This window comes from Aspergillus niger (genome assembly GCF_000002855.4).
Source record: "Aspergillus niger supercontig An12".
In the NCBI taxonomy this organism is placed as follows: Eukaryota; Fungi; Ascomycota; class Eurotiomycetes; order Eurotiales; family Aspergillaceae; genus Aspergillus; species Aspergillus niger.
The window spans coordinates 2208514-2234107 of NT_166527.1; the positions used below are offsets into that span (position 1 = coordinate 2208514).

At 47.3% G+C, this 25594-nt stretch overlaps 12 protein-coding genes across 12 annotated transcripts; 7 read left to right on the plus strand and 5 right to left on the minus strand.

Annotated features, from left to right (window-relative positions):
• Positions 1-264: 264 nt before the first annotated feature.
• An12g09390 (hypothetical protein) lies at positions 265-948 on the plus strand (the record flags this gene model as incomplete). Its single annotated transcript, XM_059743660.1, has 2 exons — positions 265-450; positions 568-948. 2 exons carry the CDS (start codon positions 265-267, stop codon positions 946-948), a joined length of 567 nt encoding a protein of 188 aa, XP_059601969.1.
• A 747-nt stretch (positions 949-1695) lies between these two features.
• On the plus strand, positions 1696-2288 carry An12g09400 (hypothetical protein; the record flags this gene model as incomplete). The annotated part of the gene is made up of 2 exons (XM_059743661.1): positions 1696-1824; positions 1902-2288. 2 exons carry the CDS (start codon positions 1696-1698, stop codon positions 2286-2288), a joined length of 516 nt encoding a protein of 171 aa, XP_059601970.1.
• A 340-nt stretch (positions 2289-2628) lies between these two features.
• Positions 2629-3359, minus strand: An12g09410 (hypothetical protein; the record flags this gene model as incomplete). Its single annotated transcript, XM_059743662.1, has 2 exons — positions 2629-3043; positions 3223-3359. The coding sequence occupies 2 exons, from the start codon at positions 3357-3359 to the stop codon at positions 2629-2631; spliced, it is 552 nt and encodes a 183-aa protein (XP_059601971.1).
• A 925-nt stretch (positions 3360-4284) lies between these two features.
• An12g09420 (hypothetical protein) lies at positions 4285-5209 on the plus strand (the record flags this gene model as incomplete). The annotated part of the gene is made up of 5 exons (XM_059743663.1): positions 4285-4434; positions 4544-4639; positions 4714-4828; positions 4945-5023; positions 5161-5209. 5 exons carry the CDS (start codon positions 4285-4287, stop codon positions 5207-5209), a joined length of 489 nt encoding a protein of 162 aa, XP_059601972.1.
• Positions 5210-6988: 1779 nt separating this feature from the next.
• On the plus strand, positions 6989-8090 carry An12g09430 (hypothetical protein; the record flags this gene model as incomplete). The annotated part of the gene is made up of 4 exons (XM_059743664.1): positions 6989-7036; positions 7210-7438; positions 7502-7578; positions 7632-8090. The coding sequence occupies 4 exons, from the start codon at positions 6989-6991 to the stop codon at positions 8088-8090; spliced, it is 813 nt and encodes a 270-aa protein (XP_059601973.1).
• A 629-nt stretch (positions 8091-8719) lies between these two features.
• An12g09440 (uncharacterized protein) lies at positions 8720-11194 on the minus strand (the record flags this gene model as incomplete). The annotated part of the gene is made up of 7 exons (XM_001395959.3): positions 8720-8876; positions 8940-9245; positions 9302-9788; positions 9838-10092; positions 10403-10466; positions 10832-10888; positions 11003-11194. 7 exons carry the CDS (start codon positions 11192-11194, stop codon positions 8720-8722), a joined length of 1518 nt encoding a protein of 505 aa, XP_001395996.3.
• Positions 11195-12352: 1158 nt separating this feature from the next.
• Positions 12353-13770, plus strand: An12g09450 (uncharacterized protein; the record flags this gene model as incomplete). Its single annotated transcript, XM_059743666.1, has 2 exons — positions 12353-12973; positions 13105-13770. The coding sequence occupies 2 exons, from the start codon at positions 12353-12355 to the stop codon at positions 13768-13770; spliced, it is 1287 nt and encodes a 428-aa protein (XP_059601974.1).
• A 160-nt stretch (positions 13771-13930) lies between these two features.
• Positions 13931-16543, minus strand: An12g09460 (uncharacterized protein; the record flags this gene model as incomplete). Its single annotated transcript, XM_001395961.3, has 9 exons — positions 13931-14357; positions 14417-14652; positions 14711-15145; positions 15228-15523; positions 15605-15624; positions 15709-16002; positions 16056-16094; positions 16230-16253; positions 16320-16543. 9 exons carry the CDS (start codon positions 16541-16543, stop codon positions 13931-13933), a joined length of 1995 nt encoding a protein of 664 aa, XP_001395998.3.
• Positions 16544-16975: 432 nt separating this feature from the next.
• Positions 16976-17767, plus strand: An12g09470 (uncharacterized protein; the record flags this gene model as incomplete). The annotated part of the gene is made up of 4 exons (XM_001395962.3): positions 16976-17292; positions 17357-17405; positions 17466-17586; positions 17634-17767. 4 exons carry the CDS (start codon positions 16976-16978, stop codon positions 17765-17767), a joined length of 621 nt encoding a protein of 206 aa, XP_001395999.3.
• A 188-nt stretch (positions 17768-17955) lies between these two features.
• On the minus strand, positions 17956-19333 carry An12g09480 (uncharacterized protein; the record flags this gene model as incomplete). The annotated part of the gene is made up of 6 exons (XM_001395963.1): positions 17956-18199; positions 18256-18683; positions 18738-18861; positions 18909-19077; positions 19127-19228; positions 19279-19333. The coding sequence occupies 6 exons, from the start codon at positions 19331-19333 to the stop codon at positions 17956-17958; spliced, it is 1122 nt and encodes a 373-aa protein (XP_001396000.1).
• Positions 19334-19836: 503 nt separating this feature from the next.
• An12g09490 (uncharacterized protein) lies at positions 19837-21408 on the plus strand (the record flags this gene model as incomplete). The annotated part of the gene is made up of 7 exons (XM_001395964.1): positions 19837-20032; positions 20082-20099; positions 20147-20297; positions 20347-20498; positions 20551-20926; positions 20981-21223; positions 21282-21408. 7 exons carry the CDS (start codon positions 19837-19839, stop codon positions 21406-21408), a joined length of 1263 nt encoding a protein of 420 aa, XP_001396001.1.
• Positions 21409-21919: 511 nt separating this feature from the next.
• On the minus strand, positions 21920-24073 carry An12g09500 (uncharacterized protein; the record flags this gene model as incomplete). The annotated part of the gene is made up of 1 exon (XM_001395965.1): positions 21920-24073. The coding sequence occupies one exon, from the start codon at positions 24071-24073 to the stop codon at positions 21920-21922; it is 2154 nt and encodes a 717-aa protein (XP_001396002.1).
• Between the last annotated feature and the right edge of the window lie 1521 nt (positions 24074-25594).

The following is a 25594-nucleotide window of genomic DNA, read 5'->3' on the forward strand; positions in this document are numbered from 1 at the left end:
TTTCTCCTAGCACCCCATCTCGATGGCAACACAACGTGTGCGGTCCTAGTTCATTGTTGGTCACATTCTTAGCACCACTGTGGTTGCTAAGAGCGCCTCATGCTCTTTTCACCATCAACATCTCAGGCACTTGCAATTCAGTGTATCGGCAGAAATCTTCGGTGCGACCAGGCGCGGGCGGTATATGTGTACGAGTATCGCATCCCTGGCACGTTCAATATCTACCTTGCAAATCGCGAGCTGCGGAGGGCTCTGCCCGGGATAATGACTATGCTTTGTACCGGGCTAGCCCCAATGCTAAATGACTCAAAGGAAGGCTTCACAGTGGAAGGCTGGGTGGTCCGGGAGGGAAGACTGGTTAAGCTGAAGACAGATAAGAAGTCGAGGGAGACGGATATGACGGATCCCGATACTATAATGGATGAAGTGGTGAAGCGTATTACAGGAGAGGTCCATGACGAGCTGACTACGCTTCACCACCGTCCTAGCATTCGCCCGTCGATCCCTTTGGCAAAATGGAACAATTGAGCTTTCATGTTAATGGCTATATCAGGACCAAATCATCAGGCAATGCGCCTCTGGGCCATTCCATACCCACAATTTGGTGAAGAAGAAGATAACCAGCGAAAACCTTCAGTAAATTACAAGGTGCGGTATAAAACGTTAAACAGCTTGTTTACCAGAAGTTTTTATTTGCAGGGCAATGCACATTGTCATTGTGCTGCGGCCTCTGCTCAGATGAAACCCCTGGTCGCCATGCATACCATACAACAGACCCAGCCGATCACTTATTCGATAAACTTTTTGAATCACCATTATAAGCGGGAACTCGATGTGAAGTGCAAGGGTATATCTGCTTCCTTCAAGGACGTCGACGGAGCTCCCAAAATTACTTCAAGCAAGACTCCTATGGCAATAGGAAGGGGGTGGTGCGATGTGCCCTGCTGATACTCCATTACCATGAGCCAGAATTGTCAGCAAGGCCCCTCATATGCCATCGGAATGAAATAAAAGGCAGGCACAGAGTTATTGTCAGTCTGGGAGAATCATGTTCTCTGTACACGGCGTTGCCCCCAAAAGAGGAATTTGGTGCCCTTGACTCCAGACGAGATGCCTTCGGGGTACTAAGCAAAGCATTCCAACTCTGGAATGGTGTGAACAAGACGTCCAACATTCTACGAAGGACAAGAATCTGCAAGCTCTAGGCTAATGTACTCGAGCGCGAAATTCATGCGCTCGGGCGGAAATAGAACGGAAGAACGGGCATGCGGGGTTGATGAAGCACACCCCAGTTTGACCTGGCTTGGTACTAGTCCTCTACTCCTGCAAAATGAAGTCAGGTGGCCCAATATGGTCTTCAAGAAAGCTTTGCGCTGTTGCATAGTGCCTGGCGCCCATGCGTCTCACCACAGCTGAAAAGGCTCAATCGCCGTTCCATCGGGTGAAAGTGGTGCGTTCGAACTGTTACTGTGTTTCTGGTCTTGATATCACTCCTACCTGGAGACATAAGTTGATTTATCCTTGTTCCGCGCTTCTTATCTACCACAACAGCTTTGGATTTTAGGTGTCTTTGGGACGCAGTCTTCTCACCGAGTCCCACAGAGAGAAATTTCGATGGGATTACCATAAAGTGGAACCTCATATGGAAAAAAGATGGGGCTGAAGACCACTGTTCGGAGAGGCCATGTGGTCATCATGGCTTTACCGGTGCACCTGGAACTCAACGAAGTGCCTGACTTCAACGAACAGGAGGCAGTAGCCCGATTATATAACCAGGTAGAGACCCGCTTCCAGATAGAACGCAAGACGGTCAATGTCCAACAGGTTAGTGAAGTACACTCGCAATATCTGGTCAAAGCTGACACACAGATTCGTTTGATACACTAGTGCATATAACTTAGCTTCTACTCCCCTGCAAGCTTGAATCACTACTCCTCTCACGGCGGGGAGTAAGAGGTCGGAATGTTGATCTTGACCTAAGCGATATGTTCCCGCAAAAACCTCTCTTTCAAGGTACAAGGGAATTGTGCGACCCTCCGTCGTGGCTCGGTCCGAACATCCAAAACGAAGATAAGGATGCGGAACAGTTCTCCCCAAACATTCTCGACGTCCATAACCTGGTCTCGGTGCTCCAAGTTACGTGCTGTTCGTCCATAAGCCATCGAATGTACCAGACACAGTCAGATGTATCCGACCAACAACAATGGCGTCTTGTGGAAGAAGGCCGCAGCAAACGAGAGAGGAGGTACATTTGCCAGCACACTATGAGGCTTATGAGCAGCATTTAGTCTTCAGGTCGGGTGGGAGTCAACTATGGTGGCCTCCCTTGGTTGGGCTTGAAAGGGCACGGCTGTTGGCCATCCACGATATTCCATAGAGGGCTCTACTGCAAGGCTCGAACAACCAATATCTTTCATTTGTTCGTGCGTCTGAGGCCCAACTAGGGTCCTCAACTTCGACTTGCTCTTCAGGTTCAAGGGAAATCAATCAGTAAGGTCATTGACTCGCCGACACTGCAGGATAAAGTCTTACTTATATACGATGACACGCGCAGACACAACCCATTCAGTAGATTGCGAGGAAGGCTTTATTCTAATCCTTCCCAACAACATAGGGCCTGTGTATGTCCTATCCTGCATCACCTGTTTTGAGGTGGTCAATCAGCCGGTAACTGCTCGAGTGGCAAACGGCTGTTCTTACAACGACTGAGCAATGTGTACAATTGCCAACAATCATCGATCTGCTGGATGGTTCATACCAAAAGGCATACGGTGAAGGCTCTCTTTCAGACGTCCACACGCTCAAGTGCAAGCAGATCTCATTATGGTTAAGAGGCTGGCTGGCGACAGTGATCGGTGGATGTTTCCCAACCACATGGGACTCCCGATATTTCGCCATATAAAGAACTTGTGGGACATTCAGGTCGGATACAAAGGCCGAAAGAATACCGGCCACAGCATTACCGCAAATCGCCCCTAGGTACCCGGTTCTTGTGCGCCTTCTATCACCCGGAAACAGAGTCACAGACCAACTCAATAACCCCCTACCTACGATCAAGCCACTTTTATATAACTCGTTCGTCCTTGCGCCAGTGGCAAGCCAGCCAAAAGGCTAAGGTGGTACGCTACAAGGTGCCCGGGGTTGCTGCGGTGGAGTAGCTTGGGAGTGAATACAATGGGTATCATCTACGAAGATGGCGACAATGACAATGTCAAGTAACACCGTGCCTTTACACCACGAAGCCGAATGCCATTTAATGGTCCATATCTGCTCGCTTTTCTTGACCGAAATGGAAGGCCAAAAGGTGCATGAAGTGGGTCCAGCAGCAGATCGTGTGCAGAGCTAGGATTAAAAGGCATACCAGATACTTCTAGTACTGGCTCTGAGGCCGGAAAGAATTGGGGGAAGTCATGGAAGCAAGACGCAAGATACCTTGGACGCGTCTTCGATATACGCTGGCATTTGAAATGCGACGACGGAACAATGGAACATGAAAGGTATTAATCTGATATAACTATCCCCACAAATCTCTGGAATTGGCTGCTCAGATATGTGTCCCTCCTTAATGTCTCGTGGCGTGAAATATGATCCGCTGCTGTTGATGTTGGAATAACTGGCGGGCCTTGTCTACGCGAGGGTGACTGGGTCAAAACCAGGATATAAAGAGGACAACATCTCTTGTTCATGAGATGAGGATATAATGATATAACAGGCTCACAGGAACATGAGATCTGGCGACGGAACATCACTAGAGAGAAAGAAAATCACGAAAGCTTTCAAGGTTGAACCGGATCAAAATGAACGAATGAGCGAGCGAGCGAGCTAACTACAGAAGACCAAAATAAGGGAAAAAAAACATGAAACAAAACAAGAAAAGAAAGTATCTCATGAGAGAAATGAAGAAATATAACTAGAAAAACCGGTAAGAGTGACATCCATGACTCCGAGCTTGATACAAAGCACAAAGGCAATCGGGTCCCCGAATGATATCCCCGAGAGAGGGCTGATCGGCTGCCACCCCTGCTTGCAGTTGTTCTTCCAGTCACAGTCCCGACTCCGACTAAACTTAATAATGTCATCGCGAAACATTTCAGACTACTCAAAACATACCTGGACCTCGATCAGAGCGCCTACCACGAACACTCTCCTTGTGAACACACACGCAATGATATACTTCCTTGCTAGACATGTCACTCCCTTAATGCCATACGCTTCAACGATATTGTATAGACCGCCCTGTCGATGTACCGACAGAGCTACCGCCCACTACAAAATGTGCCATACATGGCAAGCGAAGCATTAGCGTTGAACCATGCTCTGGTCGGAATGAACATCCTTTACATTCACACGGCTACAACCTTATGGCCTGATCGTGCTGTGGGTGGTGAATTCTTCCAAACTGTGGACGACCACGCCCGTCGCTGGCTCACTGGCGTTGGATAGAAACCTGACAGATGTTTGCTCTAGAAAACACCGAGGTCGAAAGCGACATGATACACGTTATCCAGCTTTTGGGTCGCCCAAGCGAATTACTATCTCATAGCTTGCTCACATTGGAGAACAAGGAAATCCTCACAGCACAATAGATTGGGATACCACAGCAGGAAGTGCAAGAGTTTTCGACAAGTCGACTTGGCAGGTAGTGAAGTGTTGAATGATTAACGGAGAAGGAACCAATTCCCACACTGGAGACACTGAATCTAGAGACTCTAGGTTCCGGAGAGTTGGGTTACGGACAGCGTTATTTACATGGCGTCCATTAAACTTCATCTAGAGTTCGATGAGACGCCTATTCATGCGTGTTTGTGGACGCACTTGGAATGGCATGGTATAAGATTAAAATAGAAAGAGAATGACGAAATCTTCGAAATCTGAACAATGTTGATATACGAGCAACGTGACCAGCGACAGACAATGCTGAAGCATTTTCTCTTGCTTTACTAGACAACCTTCGCATTGTCTCGTCCAAGAAATCGATCACAGCAAGATCTGAGCACGTTGTCCTTCTCGCCAAGTGGAACAAGTGAGAAGCCGAAAAGTCTCTCCGGGGTGGTAATTGCATCAGTGCTCAAACAAGAGCTGAAAGCCAATAAGATGGCCGCTTTGCCTTCTGCTTACGCATAACCCTTTTATTGCTGAATGGGGTCTGCATTGTGCCAGCGGGTTTAGAACTCGGGTTCAGAAGAACTCGGTGAAGAAGCGTTGCTGACTGTCCTGTCTTCTTGAAATATGGTGGACTGCTTGTGCGTTAATCGGTTTATAATTCGAATTGCTTCCATTGATGTGCTGGAAGCAAATGTGTATAATTCCAACGTGACCCGAACCGATTGTTTGGGTCGGGCCGTTCCTAAGCACCTTAGGGTGAAGAGGGACACTGGATATATCGTCTGGCAATCCTTACTATACTGATAGCCGAAGTTCCAAAATCATGGCAGAGCCCTGAAGCTGCCTCCCAAAAAGACGTGCGGAAGAGAACACCGCCAAAGGGTTCCGGGTCCGAAATTTCAAAAATACGAGAGCATGCATCCCATGAGCCAGGGAAGAACTGAGAAGAAGGCAGCAAAGAACGTGGAGAGGTACAAATTGGAAGAAAACCCAGAAATGACCTTTCTCGAGATAAATAACAAATGACAAAGCAGGACCCCAAAGTAATGAACATTCCAAGCAACGAATTGGACAGACCTCAGTCAATGGGTTTGGAATGTACAACCTTCAAGCGTTTCCTTCCATATAAAACAGTTTGAGTTACAAAGCGCTCATTTCAGTACAGCTCTTCTACGAGAGAAAGGGCAATCTCTCACTGTTCCCCAACATTGGGGTCTCTATATACAATATGAATGCTGTTCCGAGTGGCAAGAAAGGAAACAGGAAAGGGGCTTAACGGCCTCAGCGAGGAGTGTCAACAATACTCGAATCCGTTAGATAGGCTATTCCTCTGAAGCACATCAACCGAAACCTCCAAGCGACGAATCTGGCCTCAATTAGGCTATTTTGCCTTTACGCGTATGAGTCCCATTTTCGAGGAACGCCGGGAATTGAACATCTGTTCTTCCGGCACATTCGTTAGGACATACTATCGAGATATATAAATATCCAGACTGTCGCTTTCATCAATGTTGGCAATATAATCTAGAGACGAAATGACAATGTCGCCTGAGCTGACCGTGGATCTTCTATACTGCACGCTACTTATGTCCGACGTTAATTGTGAATAGCGTTTCTCAACCACACGGGACAGAAAACAAACCAGTTTTGATTCCCAAGCACGGGTGCTCAAGCATTACTCATATTATGTGATGAGAGACTAAGACAAAGTTTTGCAAACGACCCTGATTACAATTCAAGCTTACCACAGCGTTGAAAGAAGTGCTACATAGGAGAGTCAAACGAAGTCGATGAAAGGTACAAGCTTGACAGCGTTAAAACTAGGCAAGCGCCTCACTATACCGCACGGGAAGGATACTCTTATTATGCCGAGGAACGAGATAAGGGAGGAAAGCAGGACTCCTGTACCGTGCTACCATATAAAAAGATGGTGAAAGACTCCTGTGCCGGAAATGACGGTTCCGGCGAAAGAACCAACCCACGCGGCTCTTGGTTGTTCTTCCCAGAGTCTTCTTTATACATTAGCCATGGCTAACCCTTCAGCACGCGCTCAATCGTTCCCAAAAGAGTACTCCTCCACTATATAAACGGGGTACAGACATCTACTGGCTCGGCAATCTCCAGTGCGCTATCCCAAGAGATGGCAGAGAACGTGAGACACAAGCGCTTGCACCCTTTAGATTGGCACCTATGAAGCTTTTAAATAGCGGTACAATCACAGGAAATGCTGCGAGTCCTTATAATGAAAGGTGGAAATGGTGCGATTGTCGCATTGTGAAGGAAGAGCTTTAGGCAAATCCATACAACGACTTCCAATCACCATTCATCTTACCTTATGCACAGTGAGCCAGAACTACGGCTAATCTAGATGATGAAGTTATACATGGATTGGCACCGGATTGTCGATCCATTCGGTTCAAGTCAAAAAAAGGTTTGTATGGTTCTTAATCTGTCCACCAAACACCAGAATTTCCGAAAACATCTGAAAAGGGTTACGGATACTGTGTGAATGTGAATCGATTGTCAACAGAAGAAATCAACAATTTACATAAAGAGGTATTATTTCTACTTTTTTTTTAGGAGATTCTATACTGACTTAATCAGGTCCAGTATAGAGAAGGGAACTTCCTGAAAAGTTTCCACTGTACTGTTCAGTGTTCTTTTTTTGATAGAGAACTATGTCTGTTACGAAAATGGAAGTACTCAGGAATAAAGATCTGCAGTAAAACTGCAGAATGCTTTAGAGCTTACCACTTCCATACAGAAGATACTGGTAATACCTGGACAAGTTTTGCAGCACAACGAGATATTATCCTGAAGAATCAACGACAGAGTACGGGTAACAACCAGTTATAACAATTAACTTGGAATTATTTCCAGGATGTAAGCCGGGCAGCAAGACGAAAATGTTCCCGAATCTGTCCAAGAGGAAAGCTTATTACTGGAACATCTAATCGGAACCAAAACAATCCAGTAAGTATTACTAGTTTTAATCAGCTATTTTTATATATAACTAATAATAATAGAATCAAATGTCACGGAAATCTATAAGATGTGGTCACGGGTTTCTAAATGATCCAAGAACATATTTTTTCTGGTCAATACCAGATACATCTACTCTGGACTTTACGTACCTTACTGCTTTATGCAGAGAAAGTGAAGAACAACCAGTCGGAAATGAAACTGAATGTATTTTTTTTGATTCAGTTAATGTGTCCACCAAACCGACTGTTCACTGTGAGAGTGGTTTAAGGCGGGAACAGTCGACGTCGATTGTGAAGAGGGTAATTGCGCAAGGAGTAATGTCTGGGGCAAATAATGGTTGCTCGCGGTCACAAATAAGGCATTCAATGGCAGTGAAATGGCAAAGACAGTGGTGGGTGAAAGTGTCACAGGAGTTTGTATCATCCGGTTACAGGAAACGTGCCCGCAAGCTAAAGGAGATCAGGCCATGGTTGTCTGGTAAAAAGAAGACAAACAAGTAAGGTCTGGTGCAAGCTTCAAACTCGATCATTCAATGCTTCTCTAGAAGAAAACATCTTGTGACTCCTCGTGCGTTGCGATATTGTCTGGTCCATGAGTCGGTGGGCGGGCGATCTTCTAATCAAGCAAGACCGATCGCTTTCCCGAAAAAGAACTTTATTTGAAATATAGATAGATAGACGCCGGACACGCTGGGTAGAAGGAACTAAATACGCCCCGGATTGAGTCACACGGGGAAGGTAAAGCATATCAGAAGAACACACATGTTGGGAGCAAGAATGTGGACGAGGAGCGAAGGGACAGCTGGCCAGCCAGCTACGACACTTGTTACAATTTTTACTTCTACCTTTTGTATGACTGCGCTTTGCATCACTTTCTATATTTAGTCGTATTTAGCTACAACGACGACCTTCCTATATCGTAGCCTGCATTGCTTGGTGACTCATATGTGGTTAATGCGAAGTCTGTGCTATTTGAGGCGTTCCTGGCCATATTCTTTGCTTCACACGGTGAAGCGCCCACGTAGCTAGCATCTTACGTAGCGGGGATCAGTCAAGTATGAGAACACTTTCAGTTGAGTTAAATTGAGGGATAGATACGTCGCCATCTTTGATCCAGTATGAACACATTTCTAGGATGTCGTATTTCCCCTAATCCTCGGCTCGAGAGGAAAGTCCTGTTCCTCCGGCTCTAGATCTTTATACAAACTATCCCATCTCTTCCGCAACGGCTCCGGAGTCTCCCATGCGTACTCAGGATCCCTCAACCAAAGTCGGAGTAAATGGCGCCTATATCCGTCAGTCACCGTCGCACATATTGATAGAATACAATACGATAAAAAAATTACTTACTCCTTCCCAGGCCCATCCGTAAACCCATTTCTCGCATGAAAGATACTCAGATTGTTCACATACTGAATATCTCCCTTCTGGAATCCAAGCGAGGCACTGTGCTTCTCAGCCAGGAAATGCAGTGCATCGAGCGCCTCTGCCTGCGCTTCACTGATGGGCGGAATATTAGTCGAGCGAGGCTGCGCCATGAAGCCTGTGAAGTAGCGGCGGGCGTATTGGATCAGCACTCGCTCCGGGGTGTTAGATGTGGCAGGTTGATGGTAAAGAAGGGGACGGGTGCTGTATGGCTGTGTGGGATTGGAGAATCTGCCCTCCTATATTAGTGACAATCGTATCAAATTAATAGCATGAAGAGTATGTACCCATCAAATGGCCAGTCCTGCGTAAGGGTATGAATAAGATCCGGCCTCTCCCTAGCTAGAATGTTGTAGACGTGCCAGCTACTTGCAAGCTTGCTTTCTCCGCCCTCTGCAGCTTCCTGGAGACAGAGCAGGGAAATGATATCCCCCGAGTCAGTGTGAAAGACTTGTTTGTCGGCGGTGTTGGATGGCGCGCCGATAGTGCCCGGCTGGACTTTATTGGAGATGTCCTTGATGTGGGATAGTACACGAGAGGGTGTTCCCTTGATCCGATTATCTTCTTGTCTTCCGCGGTAGTTCCCGATGTGGGAGGACACGCCGGCGTAGATAATAATGTTGTCTTCGCGGGTGTAGTGGTCGATGCGCAGGCCGCGGACGACAACGAAGCCCCGGCCTAGGTGGATTTCGCGGGAGAGGTCGCGAAGGATGGGGTGGAGGGTTGGTAGGGGGAAGGTGGATTGGTTGATTGAACCTAGGGAGGGGTTCTTGGCTGTGAGTGTGTTAGCAATATTCATTACCCCGAGATGGGGAAGAATTACATTTGAAGAACTGCAGGGCTTGGTCAATTTCGTCAAGCTGCCCATCATTCAATTGGTAGATCCAATCATCGCGTTTCTCTACCTCCGTTCCTTCCCATACTAAGGGAGAGTCCAAATGCTCGGGAAATCTCTTGGGCAAGGTCTTGGGCAAGGTTTCAGTTGCGATGCGACGCTCGGTGCGGGCTGTGTATTTGGTGTAGTCGGGGTGATATTGGATGTCCGGTTGGACAAGTGTTTGAACCTCAACCATTGTAACTGTGGTTGTTTCTTCAGATAACTAAGAGATGATAACTGCAGAAAAAGAAAGGAAGATCTGATAACGAAGGAGATCTGGGTTGAGGTATATAACTGGTGTTGTAATCACATCATCTCAAGCTAGCATTACGATGCCGAAGCCGTTTAGGAAATCGTAGGCTGTTATTCGTCGAGGCCCCGCACGGCGATGACAGAATAAGTTGCACAGGAGTCGCCATATCTCCATTATCGGATATCGGCAGATACTTGAAACGAGGGGCTCTTCTTTTTGAACCTTCGCTGATGACGCTCTACCAACATGCCATATTACATAATGAGTGATCGTCTCTCAGCCACATTCTATCTTGAGACATAAGCGTCAAATATTGGCAATGCTATCACTTTGCAGCAGCAAAGTTATACTCCACCTAATAAAGACACTGTACGTATTGTCTCCAAGGAACGAAGGGATACGAAAACATTCCCGTTCTTGATGATTCATTTACATTTAACGTTCACTATAATCTCATTCGATCCAACAGATCAATAAACGCGATCAGTAAAGTCAATCGCCTGCACCTTCTCAATGATACCGTCCAGACTCTTGACGAATGCTTGATGGGCTGGATCCTTGGCCACATAATAATCGCGGTCTTCGGCGCTCGCGAAATGTACGACAAAAGCATGGGTGATTCCATGCTTCAGTTTGCTTCTGTGTCAGACATGCAATTGAAAGATAGGACAGTGGTTCGTCACTTACTTGGATGCCTTCGGGCGAATTATCCAGTCCGCCCGATGCGGCCTGAATGTATGGCTTCTGAGAGGTGGGGTGTATACAATTATCTTTTAGAGCTAGCATCCGAGAGCACACCTTTTTGACACGTCCTTATGTTAGATGTGGATAAGCGCTAGGTGGGCTGGTGTAACTTACATCTTTGATTACTTCGGGGCTGACCCCATCTTTGAATTGAAACATGACAATGTGCGTGATCGACATGTTGGGCGATGGTTGATGTGAGAGAACTGGTAAAAGACCAGAGGGATGCTTCCAGAGGATGATGGTGAAGAGAACAAGGATGGTGATGATAATTAGAGTGACTGCGTGTCGCCTGGGAGCCACCATGTTTAGCTGCGGGGTAGATCAGTGGCTACCTCCGAACGTCAACAGGTTCGGATGCGTACTCGGAGAGATAATTTGTAATCCACCCGATCTTTCGTCGAACTAGTAGTGCCCCTTAGTAGACAAGTTATTCAGTCTCCCATTTGACGGCTGGTTGTGGTGTCACTAGACCCACATCAGCCACCGGTTACTCATGATCAATGAAACTTGGAATGTACCTGTGTTCTGGAAATACGTATCCGGTCCTTTCAAGAACTTTGCTTTTATTATGCTGTCATCACTATTTACCATTTCAACAAGTATTGATATACTCTGAGTACCCCTGATTTCTTTCCTATTTATCTTGATCGTAGTAGATGGAAAAGGTGGGCTTGGTGCAACGCCGCCTAGAATGAATATATATGGTGCTCGCCAATAGAGCAATTCCAGCGCACTTATCCAAAGCTCAATGTTCAAAGCTTCATAACCATTTTCATCCCTCTGCCTCTTACAGAGAGATATAACGAAGCAGCGCGATGCCGACTCAATATGTAGGTCATATGTCCGCGGTGAAGGCTTCGGGGGATTATTAATCGGCCCTGAAAATGACCCTGAAGCACGTGTGATAGCACTTATTGCGAGCCTTCGCGCCTCAGGCTTCTGTGCCAAAAACGGGATGCCGACAATAACATCTCAGGTGTAGAAATTGAAGGCCAATAACTTAACAAATATTCATATCTGGACCAAATGGTGAGTCAATCGACATCCTACCTCGTGAAATCGGACGAGAGAAACAATTCCGCTCTCCTGATTAGATAAACTCTACATGATATTTGGTGATTGCACAAGCTTCGCGCAATGAGTGTTTTACTCGGCTCCCCACCTGCCAGCAGCTGATCAACAGCTTCACATGGACCAAGGCCACAACTAATCTAGCTGGGGCACCGGTATCCCTCTCAATGGATACCAAGGTTTTACTGAGAAGTGCCATAAAGCTAGGCTGACCACGCCTCCGTCCTGAAACGACTGTGGGCCGGACCCCGGGCAGTCGGACTCTCGGGCCCGCGGGCCCTGACATTCAGAGGTGATTTAGTCTCAATATTTATTGTACCATGGTAAAACCCTTCTTTATTTCTAGTTATTATCCAGGAAATCAATAATCTCTCAACTACCTAGGCAATCATGGCTGACCACACCTGCGTGGAGCACTTGACTCCGCTGGACTTGCCTATGCCCAGAACCTACATCCGGGTTCTCTTCGTTTTCCCAACGGCAAGTCCAACAACAGAACTCAGCCAGGAGCTTCAATGCGGCCTCGAAAAGCTTGCGAAACAAGTGCCTTGGATCGCCGGAAATGTTTTTCTCACCACTTCAACGGATCAGAAAGCTCCCCTCGAAATCCGATACCATGCAGACAAGACGCCGAGACTGCAGGACAAAGGCCAGATAGCGGCCTCATATGCCAGTCTTTCTTCGCAAGATATGCCCATGAAAGCCATCCCACTCGACGTCTGGCCAACACTCCCAAGCTTGCTCGGTAACACCCCTTCTGAGACAGGGGACCCCGTTTTTGCTGTCAGCTTCTTCCGCTTCGCAGATCAGGGTGTGGGCTTATGCATCTGCTTGCATCACAATGCAGTCGATGTAACTGGCTTCTCGGAAGTAGTGCGACTATGGGCCGAGAATGTTGTCCAACAAAACCAGACCCATCCCTCCTACGGTCTACAAGGAAGTGGTGATAGGCTCGTGCAGCTTTCCAAGGCTCTGGAGCCTGATCTGCGGGGGATCTCCTCGCTTTCATCTGTGCGTCTCCTCGCATTGCATCCGGAATACTCGACACAACCACCAGTCCTACCAAAAGAACTTGCATCATGCACGTCCAAGACATTTAAATTCCAGTCCATTGGATCAACGTGCTCAAAGAGCTCCTCCAGAAGTCCGCACAACGTCAATTGACCACCAATGTTATCCTCTGCGCGCTTCTCTGGACATCAATCACTCGTGTACGAGCACAGCGCAACCCTGATCTCAGACGCCAAACAAGTCGCTTAGTGACAGCCGTCAACGGTCGGTCACGCATACCGGGCAATCTGCAACCAATGCCCGGGAACCAACAATACCTTGGAAACGTTGTTCTCTACGCCTTGGCAAACTTCTCCTGTGCTAATCTCGCTACGGCCGATGAGGATCCAGTAAGATCGCTTGCCAAGATATGCGACCGTATCTCCGAATCGCAGTCACCCGCGACGATCGACTCACGTTTTATTGCTGAGACGTACCGGCTTGTGGATTCCATGGAGGATTATAGGTCGCTTTTTGCGGGTTGGGACTTGTTCGGCTCTCGTGATTTTACTATTACAAGTTGGGCGGGTTTGGATTTATATGGTGTGGACTTTGGGCCATTGCTTGGAAAGCCGGAGTTCGTTAGATTGCCTTGCATGGAGGTAGATGGTGTGGCTATTGTTCTACCCCGTCGGAGAAATGTCTGTGATGAAAGGCTTGAGGTGATGGTCATGCTGCGATGTGATGATATGGAGTCCTTGGAAAGAGATAGTATGTGGCAGACGCTAGTTGGTGGTGGTAAGAGCTGTGAGGCTTGATGTTGTAACATAAACAAGATGATCGTAGTGTACAACTATCAGAAATTTCGGTTGTCTGAATATTTCATAGATCCGAGTCGGGTTGAGACTTAATCATGCCTTAATTATCGTCGTACAGGCCTAACCCACCCTCCCAGACGATAAGACTTTTCATCTCCCATCACTGACCATTCCCAATATCATAATCGAACCTATTCCACGAAAACGGCTCACCGCTAAGAAACTCGTTCAGAAGGTCACTAGCATACAAGGAGGTGGCTCTGTCGCCATTTTCTATATCAAGCATATCTTGCAAATCTTCAGGGTGAAATCGAGTCATGCTACCCGGTGTATCGGGCAGTCTAAGAGAGCTTCCTTGCTGGTCGTATATCCCTACCGACGATTGCTGTGATTGAATGATTTTCTCAGCAATGTTGGTAAAAGTAGTGCATACTTGATACAGACGCTCCGCGCCATGGGAGACCTTTCGAAACGTCTCAAAGGTGCCAACTACTTGAGAAAGGAGCCCGACGCTCTCAGTGTCTTTTTCAGAAATGGCGTGGAGGAATATCACGAGGAATGGTGTTAAGGATGAGAATAATAGGATCCTGGTAATTTTCGGTCAATGTAAGAGTGGGGCAGCGATGCGAGGGAGGGAAGAACGGACCAATTGAAGTATTCACCGTCTGAAAGAAGCTTTGAGCTTTGGTATTGAGGGAAGGAATTGAGATGAGCCAGTAAACTATTACGGGCTGCATTGAAGCAACGAGAGCTGATCTGTGACTCCTCGCCTGTTTTTGAAGATGCATGAAGAAGCAGCGTCAGTGTGGAGTAGAAGGAAATATCCCAATTTGTTCTGGACAACTTGAATACTAGGATGTTGTTGACTCCTTCTGGATTGATCTGGGAACTGTTAGTAGCCAGTGCAGGACATGAAATAGTATTGATGGTTTCGTCTCACCTGCTTCAGTTCCAAATGCCATTGTTCCATGGCAGATTCAAGGTCACTAATAAGCCGTGCTCGCTCAGATGCATCCTCGATTGACGTTGCAGCATTATAGAGACTAGTGAATATCCGGTCCTGAAATTCCGCCAACCTGATTCCCATAATGAAAGATTCATCCCATGCTCGGCGACCCAGGTCTGATGATATCGCAGGATACCGTACGTCGATCATGACACCCTGCATGTTCGATACTCGACCTAACAAGAGAGACATGTTTTTGTCGAAAATATACACAGTCCAGAAGAGACGTCTTATGTTGTCTGCCTTTCCAGAGAGAATGTTCCTATAGGTCGTCTCACGGTGATATCCAAGTGATTGGCAATGAGCTGCGGCGGCAGAAACTAGCCTCCAGTATAATGAGGGCTTTGCTTCGCCCTGAGCTTTGACCATCTGGGTTATGGTTACTTCACGATCCAAATGAACAGTAGGCTGAACGACTCAATTTGTTTCTATACAGAAAGGGGATACTTACACCCATTGTCAAAGCAAGAATGTTTTCGAAGCTAGGGAGAGCAAGCACGTCATATGTTTCCATTGCCGCGGCAAAAACCTTCTCACAATGATCAAGGTGTGTGGTAAGGTCAAATTTCTGACAGAGCCCATCATTCATTGCTATAAACTCCTTCAGGACAAAGAATAGGACACCATGCATGCTGGCCACCTGGCCGACAGATGCACGGCTTGTTTCGGAAAGGACGCTTTTACAGAGATCTTCGACAATTTCGAGGTCACTTATTGCATATGAGGATAGAAAGATAGGATGACGAGCTGGGTTATTCGTTAGTATGAAGACAAGGAAGCTTGGTAACAGCAAAACGGTGACTTTCGTGTGGGATGGACATGGCTTACCTCTCATTCTCCGGAGAATGCTGGTGAGCAACGTAGCAGGAAGGGTTTCAGTATGTATCAAAGGCTTTGAAGATGATTTGTTAAACTAGAAGCTCTTCCTGGACAACTCTTGCGAATCGTGCAGGGTCTTTTGTATATGATCAAGCGAGTGTTCGATATCTGGGATGTTGCCAGAGAGAGCTGTGTCTTGAGCACTTCTACTTGCTTGAAGCGACTGACTTGTGAACGAAGTGTCTCCCTCATATATATGGCAGCCTTCTATATGGCCAGTTCCAGCGGATATGATAGTCTGGTTGGTTGCACTTTGCGCCACTAGGTTAGGGTTTGGACTCTGCAATGCAACGAGCTTAGACTCGACATCACGGAAACGTTTATCGAGGCTATCTACTAGAGCCTCACTATAGAGTGTGAGTAAAAATTTTCTAGAGTAAAAATTCAAACTGACACGTACAGATGCGCTATTCTATCTGCCTGGAGTTGATTCCTTGTCCTGTCATTTGGGTGTCGACATGTAATCTTGGATGCTTGGCAGTTTGAACAAGGTATCTTGCGGTCGCAGCGAATCTTCAAAACTTCATCTTAGCTTCCATCATCTTACTATGATTCTACTCCGTATGGCACGTACTTTGCGTACTTTACATCCTTCGCACTACGTCATATTAGCCATGCGAGAGAGAGAGAGAGAGAGAGAGAGAGGCGGGACTGGGGAGCTTACCGCCCGAGGGACCAACGAGAGCCGGTGTCGCCTCTCCTGTATGGTTTCCTGAGCGCTCGGCGATGACATATTAAATTCTGCAGAGAATGGTATGTTGACAATGGCTTCGTGCTGGACGAAGAGAGTTGCAAGTTCTGACCTTCCGGGACCGCGGCTCCGCGGGCCCGTAGCTCCGAAGCAGCGGAATATCGCCACTCTTGGCATGTCTCAAGCGCTGCTAACATTAGCACAGCCGAATCCGAGAGATACCCAAAAGTTTGACCTTACCAGTTTGCGTGGCACAATCTGGGTAATTTTTATTCCTATTTTTTTTTTTTTTTTTTTTTTTTTCCCTTTTGCCTAAGGGAGAGTTTTGATACAATATAAGTTATGTTTTGTTATTTCGATGTATCTGTCCAACTCCGATCATCCCGGACATTCGGGTCCGCAAGTCCGACCGCCCGACAAAAATATATAAAGGACAGTGATGGTGAATATTATCATAGCGGGGGTACAAATAAGTTGATCTGGCAATTCATTACAATTCAATGAAAGATACTATCCTGAAGTCCTGTCAAAATAACACAATACAATGTCGGTCAGTCTTCGCCACTCACCCCCAGCACTGGACAATCGGCCATTGACCGTTCTATCAAAACTTTAGCTTCCGTCCGGGTATGCTACCAACTCCCCTGTCGCCTCGAATAAACCTCGATCCTAATGTGGATGATACTATCATTAGTGTTAATATCACGAATGAGTGCATCGCTGCTTATAAAGAGCTTCTATACAGGAGGGGGGCAGATAAACCTGCATTCGTTATCTACAAGATATCCGACGACGAACGCTCTATCGTCGTGGAAGAAAGCTCCCCGGAGAAGAACTACGAAGCATTCCTCCAAAAGCTTACATCCGCACATGATAGTGACGGGAAACCTGCACCTCGATATGCGATATATGACGTGGAGTATGACTTGCTTGATGACGGTAGGAGGTAACTGGAAAGATCTCCGGAAGTAGGCAGAGCAATATGGATATGTCGTGCTAACCTTCGTCAGAGCGACAATTGTCTTTATCAGCTGGATGCCCGATGTGACGTCCACTCGGGTAGGGTATCCTGCTCGTATAATTGAAACTTTTACTCGAGTCCACTGACACGATGGTTAGATCCGTATGCTGTATGCTTCTACCAAGGAGCAGCTCCGAAAGGCCCTCGATGTCAAAGTATCCATCCATGCTGATGATGTGCATGATATTGAATGGAAGACGGTATTAAGAGAAGCCAGTGGTGGGCGGCTCTAAGTTTTATCCCCAACTCTTATTATTTTAATCCAGCAAAGACTGTTCAGCACAATGTTGCATTAATCATTGGTGCCTATATAGAAAAGGGGACACACTACAACCCCTTTGGCCACATACGAGAATGTGGTATCCGATGCACCAATATTACTCGAAATGGTGGTCGGTGATGGTGGGATGTCAGATGAACCAATGTCTGCTACTATAATGCGCGGAAACACTGAGGTAATAGGTGGAGAACAATAACGGAGCGTGCTCTAGTCTCTACAGTTGGGACTATTTGATCTGTGGCACGATGTATAAGTGAAGAGCCAATATCACCGGTCATGATATTACAAGTATGATACTAGCTCATCTCTCAGTTGTACACCTTCGCATCTAACCCAGGGAGGATCTGCAGATCCTTCTCTCCGTAGGTGTATTTACCATCCTCGGAAACCTTTGCCTCCCGCGTGCGTCTCTGCTGCTGAGTCTGCCGCGCCTTTACCCACTGCTCAGTAGTCAGATGTTGCCCCAACTCCGTAAAGACATTCTGCGTAAGCCCGAGCCGGTTAAGCAGAGGGCTGTTCTTGATCGGGTCCAGAACAACATGATTGTTCGGCCTAGCAAATAAGATTAGCCGACCATCTTACACTGAAAGGGAGAGATGTAGACTCACCTGGCAAAGTAAAGCACCCCCAACCGATCCACATGCGCCTGATCAGCGGGAGGCACATGAACCCGATGAATGCTCGATTTGATCAATCCGCCCGTGAGAGCAGTCAATGCATCACAGGTATTGATAGTGATGGTTCCATCCTGTGGGCGGACCCATTTCCACTGTCCTTCCGAGTTGAGGATTTGCAGTGCGGCAACGGGTTGGCGGAAGAGCAGAGTCACCGTGCCCAGATCGGTATGACCGGGAGAATATAGACCCCCGACTTTCTTGTTGAGTTCGGCTCCACGCGCTGCGTAGTGCATGTATCGGAGGTGATCTTCACCCTTTACGTCGTACTGGTGATCACGGACGAGTTGGTCTTCGTCCGGCAGTTCAAGCAGAATGGCGAAGAGGCGGAGGAGTTTTTCGACTACCTCGGTGTGGCATTTCTGTATCATTGGTTAGTATGAGTTGATTACGAATAGATGATGTAGAATGTTTACCCGGCTGAATTGCTCGATTTCGTCAATGTTGTCGGCTAGAATTGATGGTTGCTGACGCTGATGATAGCCGTCAAACTTGGGGATGTTATAGACTTGGACGTTGTCCTTGATGCCGTTGCCAAGACTAGATGTATCAGCATAATAGCATGGTTATATAGGTCTAGGACCTACATTCTGTGTCCAGCTGGTCTGTAGCCGTTGTATTCTCCTCTATCTAGATCAGCGCTGCTGTGGTACTTGAGTTTCTCTTCAAGAGGAAGAGCGTAGAACTCGCGACCCAGAGCGAACTGGCGGTCGATTTCCTCTTGGCTGATGTTGAAGTTCTTGACGTAGAAGAAACCTTGGGAGTGAAGTTAGCTCAGGCTGAAGATACAATTCAGACTACTTACCAACATGCCGAACAGCGTGGTCCAGCTGCTCGACGAGTGATTCCTTGCCGCCTGGCTGATCATATTGGCTCAGGTCGAGGGTGATGAGTTCGGCCCAGTCGACTTATTGGTTAACTTTTCGAACCACACGGCAAGCCAGAGGAATTACTTACGATTTTCCTTAGTCACTGGGACATGGTCGTATCTGTCAATGAGTCTCGCAGGCATGTTGAAGAATAAAGAGTGTAGCACCAATTATGACACTCTTGCTTGGACCCCATCCAGCTGGGAGGGCCCGAGTAGTTATGGCCAAAGCTCAATGTGTCGTATACTTTAACCCCGCACGGCATATGTGACGAAGATACTCGGCAAAGCACGCAATTGTTATCTACCGTTTTGCACCCAATCTAGAACGCACGTTGTATCGTGTCTGAATCATGTTAGAGATAGATAAGGGCATTTCTGCTAGGATTGGGGCACGCCATCCCGCACCCGGATGTTGCATTCTGCAGCTAACAGGTCCGAGTAAGCCTATCATATTGTGTTGCTTTCCCATCACGACAATAGATGGCATAATGGCAAATATGTCAACACTACTCCACTTGATAATCTATCATGAAGAGGGGTATTGAATGATCAGATAAAGATCTTGCCGCACCATGAAACATGCCCCTGCCAGAGGAGGTTTTCACGGAGAATTGTCCGACACGAGGAGACAGGGGCTCGGCAATATGTCCGGCAGCGACTTGAAGACAGGAAAAATAGGCGTTTGGGGACTTTTCAAAGAGGTGTTCAATTGGTACCCATCCGATTATCCGACAAATGAACGCAAGTACGTTGTCCGTTCTGGCTTGACCATAGGATACTCACCATCTAGGTTGCTCTTCAAGCTGGATTTATCCATTCTTGTCTTCGCATGTCTATGCTGTAAGTTGCAACCTCGGGGAAATAGAGAATATTTACTGACCTGTTCTAGTTTTCGTAAAATACCTGGGTATGTGTCGAGAGACCACAGCCTCTACCGATGCTAATGCGCTCCAGACCAAACGAACATCAGCAATGCATACGTTAGTGGGCTCAAGGAAGACTTTAGTCTAAACGGCAACCAACTCAATTATTTCAACGTCTGCTATTACACTGCCTATGTTGTCTTCCAAGTTCCTGGTCTCCTGTTGATGTCTCGACCCACGCTGTAGGTTATTATCCATGATTCTGGAAGAAAACCCTAATTAAAGGTCCAGGGCACGATGGCTACTCCCCTCCCTCGAAATTCTTTGGGGCATATGTACCTTTGCACAGAGCCGAGTCACCAATGTCAGCCAGCTATATGCACTTCGTTTTCTCGTTGGCATGTTCGAGGCGCCCGTATTTGCTGGAACACACTTTATCCTGGGTTGGTCTTTCAGCACTATTGTTTCGATTCCAGCTGGCTAACCTTTCTCAAGGTTCATGGTACTCTGGCCCCGAACTCTTTAAGCGAGCTGGAACATGGTTTATCTGCAACGCCCTCGGAACCATGGTAAGCGGATACCTGCAATCGGCAGCGTACACAAATCTATCCGGGGTGGGCGGCATGCCCGGTTGGAAGTGGCTTTTTATTATCGACGGGATCTTCACTATTCCCGTCGCCATTATCGGCTTTTTAGTGTTTCCGGGAATTCCAGATTCTCCGCGACCCTTCTTCCTTTCAGAAGATGATATCGCCTTGGCCAAGGATCGGGCGCGAAGAGCGAACATCCGTCGTCCGGGAAGGATGAGCCTGGATGTCTTCAAACGCACGCTCAAGCGTTGGCACATCTGGGTTTTCATCCTTTGTTATGCGTGAGTCAACCTTGATCGTGATTCTGAATAGAAAACTAACTCGTTGTGTCTTAGGTGCATGATTATATCTTCTTATCCTATGTCGTATATGAACCTTTGGCTAGAGGCAGAAGGTTATTCAGTGCCACAGGTCAACAAGCTACCGACGGTTACTTACGCAATTAATATCATTGCCTCGTGGCTCGGAACTACGCTTGCTGCTATTTATCCGTCGTGGCTTATTTATACAGTTGCATCTGCATGCTGTTTGTTTTCGTCGCTATGCATGATCATTTGGAACATTCCAAAGGCCTTGAAGTAAGTACGTACCTGCGGTGATAGACATCCAGTCCTGCTGACTGTGGCTGTGTTGTAGGTTTGTTGCTTGGTACCTCTTCGGTGCGGCTGGGTGTACAAGTCCGATTCTATATTCGACAGTTAATACGATTGTGAGGGATGATTCTGAGGAGCGGGCGCTTATTATGGTACCTTCCCTCAGTTAACAGACTATGTACTCAAGAGACAGGACGGTATGCTAACTACTAGCAGGGATCAATGATGACTTTTGGCTATTCATTTCAAATATGGGTTCCACTGCTTCTCTTTCCTACTGCTGGTCCGGACGGTGCTCCGCGGTGGCGAAAGGGGTGGCCCGCTGCATTCGCATTTTTCTTTCTATTGTGGGCAGGATTTATTGCAGCTACATTGATATACAAGAGGTAAAGCCAGTGTCTCCTCCGTTTTATTATATTTTCTAATATACGGTACAGAGAGCAGAAAGGAAAAGAGGTACTATATAGTGGTCCCGAAACAGAAAGCGGAACAGAAGATGGCGAACCGATTGTGGTGGAGGTCGCTTCCAGTGGTAAAAGCAGAAACTGACTGTTGGTAAGTAGTATCGGCGTCAGCCACGCGAGCAATGTAACTCCAATAGCCTAGAAGACTGGACTTCTCAGCACAGTTGGGGCGAAATATTGAAGTTGGACGAGTATGGAAGAGTATGGAAGAACATGTTTAGCTCTCCTGACAAGGATACATTCTGTGCCAATACCAGCGCCATAGGTACTCCTCCACTGTGGCAGTTTCTCTGGCATAATAAAGCGCGTCATTCCTAATATTGTAAGTATCGGGCTTCATTTCATACGCTGAAGTCATGGCAGCCTTCGCGGCACTACCTGCGGCTCTTGCAGCCTTCTCAACCATAGATTTGACCCGAGCAAACGGAATCCCTTCATTATCAAAGTGCCCCAGCACGCCTTTCACTGTGTCCGTTTGACCTTCCGCTGCTACCTTAATGAATAGATGCTCTCCGGACCGGTCGACACTAAACGGATCGGCGCCCTTTCGCAAAAGAAACCTGATAACCTCCTCTGAGCAATACTTGAGGCCATGTATGCCCCTGAAGATATACGGCATATCTGTTTCCGTATCGCGTAAATTGATATCCGCTCCGTACAAGAGTAGTAGGTCAACAACTTGCTCTGTAGCGTCATGGCTCCGGTCGCTTTCTGCTGCGGTAATCAGAAGCCCGTCGGGAACGTTGGGATTAAATCCTGCCTCAAGAAATTCCTTCAAAATTGCAATGTCACCTCGTTCAACAGCTTCCTCAAATGCCAACTGATGGTTGGCGTTGCCCACATCAAGTTTGACGTCGAAATGCTGCTGAATTAGGCGGAATATCTTTGGCCCCCAGCGAACGGCTCTTTTGATAGTTCTTCGCTCCGGTACTTGCGGTTCAGAGAAGCCTCTTTGCACCCAAACTTGGTCCGCTTCAACGAGGCCTCTGTTCACTAGAAGCTGGACGATATCATACCGTGCCTGCCGCGTTAATTTTGGTGCATATCGAGTGGTTGTTTTTTCAAAAGCAGTCTTGCCACCCTTTGGGAACGCATTGGCTCCTCTATCGAGCAGTAACTCGAGAATCTTCGTATATCCTTTTCTTATTGCATTGTGGATAGGCCGATCGCGTACTCCTTCGGTCCGGTTCCAATAGGCTGGATCGTCGGGATCTGCTCCGCGATTGAGTGATAGTCTGACAATTTCGAGATGGCCTCCAAAAACTGCCTCTGCCATACACGTGGTCATAAGATCTTTCCAGATTTCTGGCTCAATCATTGGGTGACTCTGTATCCAGTCAAGGCCTATTAAACGCTTTAGCAGACCTATATTGCCACCACGTGCCGCACCAATAGCCAGACCCATAATCGCAGTGATATTTCTTTCAGTGATGATGTTATCAACATCTATGTTTCGAAGCAAGTAACCTGCGTCTTCAGAACATTTGACTGACAAGCGGCCGAGGTGGTACAAAACGTCACCCCATAGGTACATCTGAGAAGGAAGGCCTTGGCAATGATTCGGCTGACGATAATTGAATTCGGCACCGTGCTCCACAAGAAACCTGACCAGGGGCAGATTACTCTTTCTCAGGGCCTCGATTACCATATCATGAGAATAGTTTTCAGAAGCAGAGAAGTAGTCCTCTGGTATGTCGGGACCCACAAACATACGCAGAATTGGCAGGCTCAAACCACCAGCCACCTCGAGTGCGGAGCTTGGCCTCCATGATAGGAAGTCGGGTGATCGGGGATTGCAACCATGATCTAGGAGTAGTTTCACTATCTCGTAGCGAAGGCGACTTGTGGCCTCGGATAAAGGCTGCACATTCGTCTCTTGCTCCTTGGTGTATTCCAAATCCACACCATGTTCAATCAATACTCGGACAACTTCTTCATGGCCGCCACTTATTGCGGCCAGAAGAGGATTTCTGTTCAAATTAAAGCGTTCAGGGTCTTTCACGGCGTTCGGATCGACGCCGTGCTCTATGAACATACGAACTAGGTTCGCATGTCCCCTTGTCGCCGCGGTCTGGATGGGTTCCCAACAATGACCCTTTCTACGTCTCCAAGTTGGGGGAATTCCAAGTCGTAACAGCCTGCGCACACAGTCCACATTTCCATCAAATGTTGCGTTGTGCAACGCACCGCTTTTGTTGGGATAGATGTCACTGTTATTGAAGATATGGAGGATGGCCTGATCGATCAATTTGCTTGTAAGATTGTAAAGTCGACGATTAGTCTGTGAAAGTGCTGTCAGATCGACGTCGTAATCTATGTAGCTTAATATTTCCAGCAGAATTTCGGTGGAAAGTTCGTTGAGGTTTGCCATGGTAATTGGTGAGTGCAAGCAATCGATGTAGTAGGTTGAGAGACCAGCCCTTTAATTTTTGATTCACTTATATCGCTTGTAATGTGTGGTAGTTGCTGTCCGGACTGTACATATGTGTCTGCATGTTCTGTCTATATATGCACAGTGACGTTTTATGATCTCTTTCATGGCTGCGTGTGAATGAAGATGTAGCCATTGTTCATGTCATGGTAGTGGCCGCAGCTACCGCGGCTATGGCCACCACATGGAAGCTGAGATGAAAGGCAGTGGTCTATGGATAAGAAGCTAAAAGGACGTCTGTGGACATCTCCTACCGGGCAAACCAGCTCTACATACCTGATGGTGCACATGTCCTTGTGCATATTGCTTCAGAACCGGAGGTTGCCAAGCGGCGACATTCATCTCGCGCAGCTATTGTACCCCTTTGTAAAGATGCGCATTGGTTAGGCCTTGGCTGTGTATTGGCAGCGTTTACTATTGGCCTACCCCTGAGCGCCACTCATTCGTCAAAGAGTTCAGAGGTTGGGGAATCATTGTTGAAGGGGAAAATCTACTTTCAGCTCAGGCTGGGAAATGGGAAATTTCAATTTAACGAGACGTTGACGAAAATTAGAGTTCCAATGTGATCAATCGTAAGACACGATCTAAACCCTAAATAACACTCCTAATTATCCGTCACTTACGCAAGTTCCAGGAACTTGCAACGCAACCCGCCTCCCGACCTTCACAGAACGGCAGCAGCCTTGATCATATCCTCAATCGATGCCAATCCACCCCTCAACCCTTCCTAGCCCCAGGCCCATTCGCTCCTCTAAGCCCACCACTCTTCCTGCCTACCGTACCCGGCTAGTCCAACTCCATTAGATCATCCGGCTGCCAGGTATCTTCCTGCGCACCCTGCTCATCAACGTCCATTGGATCACCCTGCAGGGGGAAATCAGAATCATGAGAAGAGTGTGGTTTGCTATTCTCATGACCAACGTCACGTGAAACAGCAATCGAAACCATGTCCTGGCCACTCCGCAACTTGAATTCCATCCCACTATCCCCCATCCTGAACTCCACCACATCCCCCTCAACCAACCGCCCAAAAACTCTTCCGGCCATCTCCCACATACTTGATTTCCTAAATGATCCTCCTCTCCGAAAGTAACAAACTCACCCGCTCTTCAAAGCAGTCCCATGTTTGTCTGGACACAGCTTCGCTTTTAACCACTTGTGACGCGTCGTTGGCTCAAACCTAGCACACCGAACCACGCATGTCACCTGGCGTCGCGTTGAGCGTCTCACGCGTTGCCTCGCGCGTCGATGCATTGATGACGTGGATTTCACCAATAATCTTCGTCTGTTGCCCCGCCTCACCAAGCAGTAATCTGATTTGGCTAGACTGGAGAATACCTTGTCGCTGCACTAACGTAACTCACGGCCGCACTGGCCACCCGCCCGCGCCGGCCACCCAGTACACCGCCCTAGAATCAACTGTACTACTCATTCCTAATTCACTGCCCTTGATAGAAAGAG